The following is a 13097-nucleotide window of genomic DNA, read 5'->3' as shown; positions in this document are numbered from 1 at the left end:
CCATGATCATTACAAAACCAGCCCATGGTGATGAACTAGCTTGAAATAACATGATTGTACAAGGCTGATGTTTCCAAACCAATGAAAGATGTGCAGGAATGCAAAAACTTCAAATGCAGTAAAAAGTCAATGATGCAACAACAGGAGGTATCCTCTATGCATGGAATGGTCAATCACCAGGCCAGGGTATCACAAACAAAAGCTTTGGAAAGTGACTTTGCATTTTCCCAGGATGTCATTACTGAAGACAAAACCCCTGAATTCTATGGATACAATACCAAGTTGTGACGGGAGCAAAGACACTCAGTGGCTCCAATGACAAAAGCTGTGTATCTTGTTGTGTATATTCCACTAATTGACAAGCCTCCTACAGATACTGGTACAATGATGATGTTGAAAGCAAGGAGATCTGAAGCTGCTGGACAAAAGTTAACAATCCTCATTCTTGACCAGCAACTGTACTGAGTTGCCTTGCATGCTCTCTGGGAGAATGAAGCCATATTACAGAATGTCTATCTCATATTAGGTGGAATGCACCTATTTATGAGCTGTTGTGGGTGTATAGGGATGCTAATGGCTGATTTCTGTATAGAAGAGGTCCTGAGCTCTGCATGTCATGGTGTCTTAAAGATGCTTAGTGGAAAAACAGTTTCCAGAAAATGTGAGAGCCATGTGGATGCTAGTAGAGGAAACACTGTGACCTCTCTTCATCAAATACAACTTCCAGAAGATGGATGAGCTCCTCCAAGAATTGGATACACTTTCCGCTAAGAGCTCAGGGTTGATTGCCTGATCAAGCCTGTCTTCACCATACTTAGATACATGAGCTGAGCAAGAGGCAGACTGGGCACTCCATTTTGACACTGTCAGGGAGGTGATACCTCTCTTCTTTGCTGCAGGCTACACTCACTATGCCAGGTAAGTGCTCTACTACCTGCACAACAAGGAAAGGCCACCAAGTGAAGTCTCCAAGCACTTCTTGGCTGGAAGCACACAATGCATCACTAGTCGGGCATCTTCAATGGCATCTGATCAGATATGGCCATTGAAACATCCTTCATGAGGTTTGGGCATGGGTGCAAGTGAATCATCATTTTGACATTGTAGCCAGAATCCCTAAAAACATGGGCATACAGCTTGCCAACATACAGTGTCTTTCTCAGTGACCTCTTGGAAATAACAGATAGAGAAGATGCACCCACGAAAACTATCCACAAAAAAGAAATGCCCTTTCAAACAATAAAGAGCAGATGTGGCGACAGGGAAGGTTGTCTCTCATCAATCAGTCAATGTGAACAATGCCCTCAAACTTGTTGAAAGCCAGATGGAAGCATTTTAAAAGAGGAGACCCGGGGTCTTGCACTCACCTGAGTATCACAAGTTCACCTCCATGCATTCTTGGAGACTCTTACCTGAGAACATTGGAAACTTGGGGCGGGGGCAACTTTGAGAGCTGGGGGCATGGTGTCCATTTGCATATTCCATCACACAGGTAGAAACACCTGCCAAATACACTGTACTTTATAGAATGTTGGACTATGCTTTTGGGGAAAAAAAGGACTTACAGCTCTATCACTTGTGATTCTAGAGAATAATATTATTGGATACATGTATTTCTTAATTTAGGAGGTTTGGGCCCCCTGGGGCCCCTAAGGAAAGCATAGTGCCCATTCAAACACTTTGAGATCCTATTCCCCTTGGAATGCTACTTGCCAAGTTTGGTGAAAATCCATTGTTGTTTTCAGCAAGAAGATGAAAATGTACAATTTATGTCCACATTTGGATCCCCCCCGACTCCCGGGGGGGGGGGGGGGGGGGGGGGGGGGGGCGGTGGGGGCAACCCTGGATCTGCAATGAACAATCTTCAATGTCATCAATGTACAAACTCATAGTAACTTTGCTTTATCATGTCTGGATGCGACCTGCCACAAAAGGTCATGCTGACGGTCACAAGAAACAAGATCCAACTCTGAGGATTTGGTACCCCACAAGGATGAATTCAATGAAAAGCTTGTTCTCACAGGGAGTGACCCGGTCCCTCTGGAAATCCACTGTGGGGTTGTTGTAAGACGTGAAGACATGAAAACCACCCATGAGGAGGCAGATACAATTGTTGCCCAGTAAGTTGCAGGAGTAAAGACTGACAAAATGGTTGTAGAAGCTGATGACACAGACATCACTGTCCTCCTCCTGCATTTTCTGCTGGTAAGGTGACAAACCACAGTCGAGCATCACCTTAATGGCCTCCCCAATTCAGGGACATGCAGTGATTGACATAAATCCTACAGTCAAGAAACATCTTGCTATCATTCCCAACTTACTAGGAACTCATGGTGTCACAGGTTGTGATACTGTTGCAATGTACTTTGTCATTGGAAAGGCGATAGCACTGAAAGTCTTGAGGTCTGGCAGTCATCCCTTGACTAACATCAGTGACATATCCTTTTTTTTTTAATTGAATAGTAAACAAACAACATAACAATAACGGTGACACAAACTTCAGTTTGGATGATGGACTTCAACAAGCATACTCATTTGTTCTTGCCTGTTATGTCAAAATCTTTGTCACTAACAGAAGCGCGCCAAAAACTATGGACATCTAAAGTAAGTCGCAGTGTGGTTCATGCTCTGAGGATGGCATCATTACCTCCCACCAATGAAGCATTCAGACAAAATGTAGCCCAGGCTCATCTTCAGGTTGCAGTATGGAAGAGTGCACGTAAGCCGGATCCAACATCATTTGGGTAGTCAAGGGAAGAAGGCTCCAAATTATTGCTTCCCACCACTGTTCCTGTTTGATATTTTGTGCACGTTGCATGAACAACAAGTATTTTCGTGTGTATTTTGCATAATTTTCTCATTTTCTCATTTTTAATGAGGTTTGTTCAAATTAGTTGGTTACCATGGCAACCAGATTCGGTTTGGCAACTAAATGCATTGTACTAATATCATTGGTCATTTAGCTAAGTGCTCCGATTGAAATACTAGTGTTTCAGTGACAAATTATTATGACATACAGGGTGTATATCCATTTTTCTGGCTTTTAGGCTTCATGGCGGCCATCATGGATGCCATTTTGAATAATTAAAATTGCGCAAGAGTGAGAGCTCCACACCCACCTTGATATCATTGTAGAGACCACAAAGATGAATAATCAACAGAGAGAAAAAAAAAAAAACTATATCAGAGAAAAAGTACTTAGCCCCCTTGGCTGATGGACTATTTTTCCTAAAAATATGCTGTTGGTATTCCATATTTACATTTGTCCTAACTTCAAGACATCTACGAGTTGTCTCAACTTGGGTTGCAGTAGGAACATTTAATAACGGTATAATGTAAACAATGTAGGAAAGATGGCAGCTTTTAGCTTATAATCCACTGCTTGCACTACAACCAACATGACACTGGAAAATATCTGGCAACAGACAAGTTCATCTATAATGAAATGAGTTCAAAGTTTAGGCCTGTCTTGCACTCAGCCCTCGATTAGAGGAGGGGCATGTGAGGGGCTCGGTTCAATTGTGTATCAAGTCAGGTGATGCGTCGCCTGGCTGGCACGGGTAATCGGATCGGCAAGAACAGTAATAAGGCTTCTTCTTTCATACCACACACCATTCATTTGTGATTCCCATGATTAAATAATGTTCACTCAGTGTGATAATGTGGCATGATGTGATTGCTGCGAGTCTGACTCTAATGTCTGCAACCATAACTCCAAAAGGTCCAAATGAGAACTGGAGAAATTAGCCATATTTGCGTTAAAATAAAAGTAAATGGGTGCTACCAATGTGCCATTTACATAACAGACCTAATATTAGATCTGTGATGACATTGCTCCTAAACCTCTGCCGTAATTACCACTTGCATCTTTTTATATACAGTGACTACGGTTCACTGCGATGTTTGCTTAAACACATAAAATACATCTAGACTTTCACTGCAGGGCAACGTCATAAGTTTAAGTGACATCCAAATTTTTTTCATGATGTCAAAGAATTTAAGATTTGCCTTAGCAATATCGCCCACCTAGAGAAAAATGCCCTAATGTTTATAGAATACCATTCAGGCAGTTTTCTTAGCCAAGCAAAGGGCAAAGACAAATTAGACTGGGTGCCAAAGTCAGATATTTTTTGAAGGTGTTACCCTATTTTGAGGGTGCTGAATCTGAAGCTGGATGATGCAACTCGTGCATCCTTGAAGGTTTGAGATATTAACTAGAAATGTCGCTACGGCGACTGATGCCTCCGCCATAATGCATGATTCTCCCAATAGGTGTATAGTACAATGTCTTGACAATGTGTGATGACAGTTTCACATAACTGGCAAAATATCGAAATAACAGGTTTGTCAGAAATATCTTGAATGTTCACTTTCCACGAACTGGGTTTGCTATAATTGTCTATTAAAGAGTGCAGGTACACATATTTGGGGAATTGAAAATTTTTACTTGACTTCTGACCAACCTTATTATAAGTTTATGCATTGAGTATAATTTTCAAGGTATGAAGAAAGAGTGTAATTACAGTACAAAATATTTTTTTTTTCATTTAAACCTGACCTTTGACCCTTAACCTTTGACCTTTGACCTTCTGGCTGGAAATTTCGAAGAGAATCTCCATCAAGTAATACATGTACATATATTAAACACTTTTAAAACAAATAATGCAGTCATTGCATATATAGTATACATGTATGAGGGAAATACAGTAGTAACATTTTGAGGAGTTGACCTTGACCTTTGAACCCCTGACTATTGACCCATGACCCCTAAATTCCCTAGATAATCCCTGCCAGTCAGTACATGCATATGTACCATGTTCCATGAAGACACATTGAACCATTTGCGAGAAAAGTGATATTGCAACATTTTCACCTAACCTTTGACCTTTTGACCTTTGACCTTATGACATGAAACTCTCTCTGGAGAATCCTTACGCAGTAGTACATGTCTACACTAAGTTTCAAGAAAATAACTGCGGGCATTGCATAGATATGGGGGAAATAGCAACATTTTTAGCATTTGACCTTGACCTTCTGACCTTTGACCTCTTGTCAATGTCACTAGAATCTACTCAACTAATTGTCCCATCATACATCATCCTTGGAGCAAGTTTGGTGAAAGCTGCTTCATCCAGTTTTGAGTTATCACATAAACAGATAAATTTTAGGATTTGACCTTGATCTTTGACCTTTGACCTCTGTCCGATTTCACTGAAAAACTAATCAAGTAATTGTCCTATCATACATCATCCTCCAACAAAGTTTGGTGAAATTTGCTCCATACAGTCTTGAGTTATCGCGTAAACGGATACAATTTCATGATTTGACCTTGACCTTTGACCTTTGATCTTTAGCCGATTTCACCCAAAATCTTATCAAATCGTTGCCCCATCATACTTCATACTTGGACCAAGTTTGGTAAAATTCCAGTAAATATTACTCAAGTTATCGCGTAAACGAAAGCGGACGTACGTACGGACGGACGGACAACCCGAAAACATAATGCCTCCGGCACCACTTCGTGGCAGAGGCATAAAAATGGCCTCAAAATTCTGAAATTCCTATATATTTTCTTATGAATAGTGAATAATTGGACACAAAATGGAGTTTTACCACATTTCCAGGGTATGATGCATTCTTAAGGTATTTTGAGATATTCAAGATGACTGCCAAAAATTTAAATTCCTGTATATTTCTTTTTAGAATACGAAAAGTTAAAAAGATTTGATGATTTTAATCTAGTTCCAGGGTGCTGAATCCAAATATGGACATGACAACTTTTGTATCCTGAGGGGTTTAAGATATCCAAAATGGCCACCCAAACTTTATATTTTAAAATATTAATTATTTTCCTATAAATTGCACAAAATTGATTGTAGACTGACGGTTTTACCCTGTTTCGAGGGTGCTGAATATGAATCTGGTTGATGCAACTCTTGTATCAATGAGGATTTTTTTATATAATATATCCAAGATAGCCACCAAAACTTGAAATTCCAATTTAAGTATTTCCTTGTAAATGGTGAATCAATCAACATTAAAATGATAGTTTTACCTTATTTCTAGGGTGCTGAATCCAAATCTGTTTGATGTGAATCTCAAATCCTTGAGGTTTTAAGATATTCAAGATTTTTTTTTTTTTTATCAATTTGGTCACCTGAATGATGCAATACTTGCCTCAACCAGATTTGGCACCCTTGACATAGGGTATAACCATTAATTCATTCCAATTCATTCACATTCACAAGGAAATACCTTAATCAAAATTTTCATTTTAGTGGCCATTATGGATATCTCAAAAACCTCAGGGATGCAAGAGTTGCTCTATCCAGATTCAGCACCACCGAAACAGGGGGAAGAACATCATATTTTTTATATTTTTCAGTGTTTCAAAGGAAATATATGGGATTTCCAAATTTTGGCGGCCATCTTGTGTATCTCAAAATCCTCAAGAATGCAAAAGTTGCATCATCCTTATTCAGATTCACTAGTCTTTAAATAAAGTAAAATTCCATTTTTGTTTCCATTTTTCACTACAAATAAGGAAACATATACAATAGGTAGTAATTTCTGATTTTGGCAGCCATTATGATGGCCATTTTGAATATCTCAAAACCCTTAAGGATGCAAGAGTTGCATCATCCAGATTCCAATTCTGCATCCTCAAAATAGGGAAAAAACCATCAAAAACATCGGGCAGACAGAAAAACAAGGTTGAGCCTCTGGAACCCAGACTAAATTGTCTGGTCTTAGGGAAATGTCTTAGAATTCTATTGAATACCAACCAAGGAGTGCTTTACATTTATCCGAGCTCATAGGCAAATTCCCTGAAGTACTGTACCTCAGTTCTTGATATTATGTTATCAATTGCATTGCAACTACCTTCTCAGGGACCTTCCAAACAGTTACAATTTATTATAATTCTTTACCGTTATGTGTATCTACACATCAATCAATTTACATGTACTTGTCCTTCTGCAGAGACTTATACCGAATGAAAGAAAATGTTTAAAAAAATGAAAAAATCCTAAGAGTAGCCCTGCCCCAAGTCATCCATGTAAACCATACTTGTGTATGTATCTTTTGAATAACTGTGTTTCCTACCTGTACAGAATGATTCTTGCTAAATTTTCTTGTAATATATCTTAAAGAAATTTGGCAGGGACAATTTTTATCAATGGGGCCATCCCTGGGACTACCATTAAAACTCATCTTCCCCTTACATAGATATCTACACCCCATGCAATGAACCAAGAGAATATACACATCTCCCATCAATGTTTCAAATCCTCCGGGCATTGCTTTGGCACCATATCTGATTCAAATAAACATGTAGATCACAGCTAAGGATTGTTCTTTTGTTTTTTATGTTTTTCCTTTTCATTTTGTCCTCTCCCTAGCATCTTACCTTATCACATTTATTTCTCACAGAATCCCAATACAGTACAACATGGCTGTATAACATCTGCATTAAAACAAAACAAAAAAAAAGACACTCCAGGGTCATGTCCCTGGGTCCCTGGAGCATTGTGGTGATCTGTGCAACCACAATTAATTATATCAAACTTGCCATAAAGAATGATTCCTCCAGAGTTAGTGAAAATGGCATCATGCATAATGAAGAGAAGATCAAAATATTAATTATGCACATTAGGCCACAAGGCAAGTTATCACCCCTCAAGAGCAAGGGGGTCCAATTGGGTCATAGCTGCCACTGTCCAAGAATAATCCATATTCTATACTTCCAAGATTATTATTTCAGGCCTCTTTGGGTCCCACCATTACCCATTTGAACAATTTTTATCCCCTACCACTATGTTAAGTTTTGTTAAAAATCTGAACATGCATTTAAAAGGAGAAGATGGAATATCAATTTCATCCCTCACCCCAATTTTATTACCCCCCCCCCCCTTCCAGAATAAGACCACAACTACCATTGTCATGAAAAAATACATTTTTTACTTGTACGTTTGTATCAGTATTTAAAGGCCATACAATGTACAACATGGCTGTACTAATTTTGGTTCTGGACAAGAAATATCTATAACCGCTAACTTTTTGAACTTTGGGCCATGCCCTAGATTCCCCAGGAAGCAGCCTGAACCATGTTAACAACATATATTCACTTTAATTCCCTACATAGGAATGAATCCTGACAAATTTGGTTAAAGCTATATCTGTTTCAAATGTACAAAGTGTAGAAACGACATATGGCTAACAATAGACAAAAAGGGATAGCTATAAAGCTTACTTTACCCCTTGGCATAGGTAAGTTAGAAGTCACCTTGTGTGGATAATTCTTTAACCCTTCCCAATGATTCATGTGTCATTGTTTCACATCATGGCTGTAATAAGCTGTAGCTTATGGATGACATTCAAATTTCTTCTTTTCTGTGTAAAAAATAAAGCATATACAGGGGTTCCCGTTATAACGAGATCGGATACAACGAGAATCCGCTTATAACGAGATAAATCGTCTGGTCCCAAAATAAATTTGCATGTTAGTATATGGGGATTTGGAGTTCCGGTTATTGAGAAATAATTTTCGGGCCTAAAAACAAAGAAAAACAAAGATGAATTTGTGCGGATATAACGACAATTTTTTTTCTTTTAAAATACTGAACTAAACAGCAGGCAAAATCACGCACTATTTCAAAACCAGAAATGGGCCATTCTCCGTGTAATTGTTTGAATTATCGTTGCGTGCAAGCAGAGACTCACTCTGCCGGTGCGAAACAGAACGCAATCAAGGTGACGTGCCGCAAGTTTAGAAAGTCTCTTCGAGGGCCAAGATGGAACAGCATCAGAATATTTATAAGCTATAGCTTTTGCTAAAGAATAGGCCTAAATGTTATCACAAACGGTATAATTCGAATTAGTGTTCTCTAATGGCTTCAACAAGAAAAAAATGGTGCACATGTATTTGTGTATCCGAAATATTAAGTTTACCTTTCCAAAGATACATAAAGGGATCGAGTATCAAACTGCATGTGAGCAGTGAATGTTTGCGAACGTAGCAAATTGTAGGTTTCTTTGCCATAAGAAAAACTGGTTGCAACAATGACAAATATTTTTGAGTTTGATTGCAACTAACTATTACCAAACCCTGACGAAATTTAAAATCTGCTATTATTTGCTACTTTTGCAAGCTACCCGCTCAGTTAGATACCCCATTTACGTATCTTTGATTATGAGAGAATTGAATTAGATGTCAATTCGATGAGGTTGTATGTCAAAATTTGAAGTAACTCAACTCTAGCTAATCGAAATACTATTTCAGTCAATTTTGCAATCAATGGTCACCGGGTACTAGTTCTTGTTTTCGTAAACGGCATGCACCTGTCAATCTCGTCGGGTGAAACATTCATGCAAAGCACGCATTCAACCTGATGCATCGCAACAAGCTGCATGGAAGCACAAGGCACTCTGGCAGTTAAAGTCATCTGGGCATCAATGAAGCATGCGTTTCGCTCATTGCACTGTACAGCAATAGCGAGAGAAAAATTGGATGTTAAAATGGGCACGGTTTCATTGAAGGACATTAAAAATGAGAGAACAAATTGTGATGTAAACTTTCACCCTAATACACAAGATTTATATAAATAATTTGTCATAGAATGAAATAAAAATTTCGGACTGTAGTCACAGCTTTCAACCGCGCAAATTACGCTAAACGCAACGTTGATATAGCGTGATGAACTGCCCTAGTTGCATTTTGATTTTTCTTCATTTCTCTCTTCTCAAATGTGTAGATTAATTACAATGCGGATAACAAAAGGCAGGTCTCATCTACGACATGACTATGCATGTGATTTGTCAGATCTGAAACATTCGATAACAAGTGTCAAGAAAAAAAAAAAGTATTTTATAATTGTAATTATCACAAGAATGCTCTTGCATTTTCCAGTCGCATTTCTTGTTTTTCTGTTCATCAACATGACGTTGTCATATTATTCAATGCATGTAACCAAATATGACAGAGCATGTTTATATAAAGTGTACTTTCCACAAGTGTTCAGATACAACGAGAATCCAGATATAACAAGAAAAATCACCTGGAACCAACGATCTCTTTATAATGGGATTCCCCGATATACATTTCTAATAAACCCATGCTAGTTGACAGCCACCATTCCTCCACATTTTCACAATGAAGTAATTTATAGTGTCATTCAGATATGAATTTTCTTCATTTTGAGAAGTTGGTGAAGCTTTGGGGAAGCATCTCCAAGTGACAAGAAAGCATCTACTTGTACAGCGGTTTCCCTAGGATAACTGGCTTTGCCGCCTCCAGGATGTCCAGCTGAGGATCAAGTGAGCGTCCAAGTCCCTCCAGAACCATGATGGCAAGAATGATGGATGCGAAGTTACTCTCCAACTTGACCTGTGTGGTGACAAATACATGCCACATTGCTTATTTGTTGTTTAATTTTTTTCCAAGCTCCTCTCTTACCAACTAAAGACACCCATCATGTGCACAGCTGTAGTTCCACTTTCAGTGTTACAAAGAGACACATAAAATGCAAAGTGTTTGCAGACAAAAAGAATAAATTGCAAACCTGCATTACACTATGCAACAAATATGTACATTAATGCAAAGGGAAGCAAGGGTCAAACTCATGATTAATGCTCAATAACAGTGTAGGAGGGTTAACTATAATCTGGACTCACCTGGTACATAAGAGTCACACAAAAACAAGAGACCCGGGGGTCTCGCACTCACCTGAGTATCTCAAGTTCACCTTCCATGCAATTCTTGCAGACTCTTACCCGAGAAATTAGAAACTTGGGGTGGGGGGCAGCTTTGAGAGCTGGGGGCATGGTGTCCATTTGCATATTCCATCACACTGGTAAAAATACCTGCTAAGTCAAATCACTGCCAAATCACTTCTGATTCTAGAGAAGAATATTATTGTATTCCTTAATTTAGGATGTTTGGGCACCAAGAGGAGTATGGTGCCCATTTGAACACATTGAGATCCTATCCCTCTAGGAATGCTACTTCCTAAGTTTGGTGAAAATCCATTATGTTGTTTTCAAGAAGAAGAAATGTATAATTTAGGCCCACATTTGGATCCCTCATATTCCCCCCCCCCCCCATGACTCCAAGGGGGGGGGGGGGGGGTGGCATCCCTGTATCTGCAATGAACAAACTTGGAAATACAGTCATCAATGCACTAACTCATGGTATTAACTTCACTTAATCACTTCTGGTTCTAGAGAAGAAGATTTGTAAATATTCCTTAATTTGGGGGCCCCCAGGGGCGCATGGTGCCCAGTTGAACAAATTGAGATCCTAACCCCCTGGGCATGCTACCTACCAAGTTTGGTGGAAATTCACTTTGGGGTTTTCAAGAAGAAAATGATAATGTACAATTTAGACCCCCACCAGGACCTTCCCCTGGGTCCCAAGATAGCCATCCCTGATTCTGCCATGAACAAACTTGAAACTACAGTCAACAATGAACAAACTCATGGTATTAACTTAGCTCTGTCACTTCTGGTTCTAGAGATTGAAGGAGATTTTTTAAGATTCCTTAATCTAGGGGGTTTGGGCCCCCCTGGGGCCCCCAGGTGGGGCATGGTTCAGATTTGAACAAATCGAAATATTATCCCCCTAGAAATGCTAACTGCCAAGTTTGGTGAAAATCAGTCATGGGGTTTTCAAGAAGAAGATGAAAATGTAAAAAGTTTACGCACGACGGACGACAAACAACGGACAACGCACGACAGATGATGAATGTCAGACGAAGAGTGATCGCAATAGCTCACTTGCACCTTTGGCTCAGGTAAGTTAAAAATCCAAGCTGAAATTGAAGAAGAGCAAAGCCGAGAGAGCTGTGGGAGACAACTGATAGGCGCACTGACCACGTCAATCACATCTTTTTATGTGGAATAAAAACCCCTGGGGTTTCAAGCAGAGACACAGGGGCAGTTAAGTTCTATGCAGTCACCAAGTACAGACTGCCTCCCCTGTCTTGTAATTGTGGAGAAGAACCCACGCCAGGCAACCCTACACTAGTGTCTACACATATCGATTTTGCAAACTGTGCTTATATGCTACTGTACTGTTCATGTACAGCAGTCATATGAGCGATGCATTTAGACTATTAACTAGGATATACAAGGAACAGACCATAACTATAGAGGGTAAAAAGGAAACTAAATGTCAGAGAAAACTAGAATTATCACTGAAGGTGATTAATACCCCCGCCCCTAGTATTATAGTATGTGATGTCATGAGGGCAATGACGTTAATACCAAGTTTGTGCACTTGTCGAATTGGAAACAGAATAATTTTAGTTTACTGTACAATTACAGAGTTGACACTGAGTATAAAACTTACAGCAAATGGAGACATGCTTTCCCCCAGCATCACTACACTTAAAGACCATAATACACACCAAATTTGACCTTCATAGCTTGAATGGTTTATTTTGATACAAAAATGAGTGGTTACCATGGTAACACATTTTCCTTATACTAACACATTGGTGTCTTGCAAAACTACACTTCTAGATCATGATACATACTAAATTTGACTTTAATTGCTTGAATGATGGAAAAGTCAAGGCCATAATGCCTACCAAATTAGGTTTCAATTGCTTGAAAACTGTGGAAGAAGTTCACTCTACAGGATTAAAAAAAAAAACCATGCGGTTACCATGGCAACGCATTGTCCGATACAAAGGACATTTTGCAAAACTACACTTAAAGAGCATCATACACACCAAATTTCACCTTCATAGATTAAATGGTTCAATTTGATACAAAAATGAGTGGTTACCATGGCAACACATTGGTGTCTTGCATTACTACACCACCCAATCATCATACATACTAAATTTGACCTTAATTGCTTGGATGATGTGGAAGTTATTCAATCCACAAGGTTTTGGTAAAATCATGGTTACCATGGCAACGCTTTGTCCGACAAACACAAAAATTATGTGTTCCACATCTAAGCCTCAAGGCCATAATGCCTAACAAATTTGATTTCAATTGCTTCAAAACTGTGGAAGTTGTTTACTCCACAACATTTCGAAGAAAACATGCGGTCACCATGGCAACGCTTTGTCAAGTACAAACACAAAGAG

The 13097-nt window shown here is 39.1% G+C and overlaps 1 protein-coding gene across 1 annotated transcript in view; it reads right to left on the bottom strand.

Annotated features, from left to right (window-relative positions):
- Window positions 1-7350: 7350 nt before the first annotated feature.
- LOC140234748 (uncharacterized aarF domain-containing protein kinase 2-like) overlaps window positions 7351-13097 on the bottom strand; it is a 77740-nt gene continuing 71993 nt past the window's right edge. Inside the window, exon 10 of the mRNA XM_072314787.1 lies at window positions 7351-10384. Coding sequence (XP_072170888.1) covers window positions 10247-10384 — 138 coding nt within the window. The 3' untranslated portion in view covers window positions 7351-10246. The remainder of the gene's footprint in view (window positions 10385-13097) is intronic.

The sequence above is a fragment of the Diadema setosum genome, chromosome 11 (assembly GCF_964275005.1).
Source record: "Diadema setosum chromosome 11, eeDiaSeto1, whole genome shotgun sequence".
NCBI lineage: Eukaryota > Metazoa > Echinodermata > Echinoidea > Diadematoida > Diadematidae > Diadema > Diadema setosum.
This window is presented reverse-complemented; position numbering and strand designations above follow the sequence as displayed.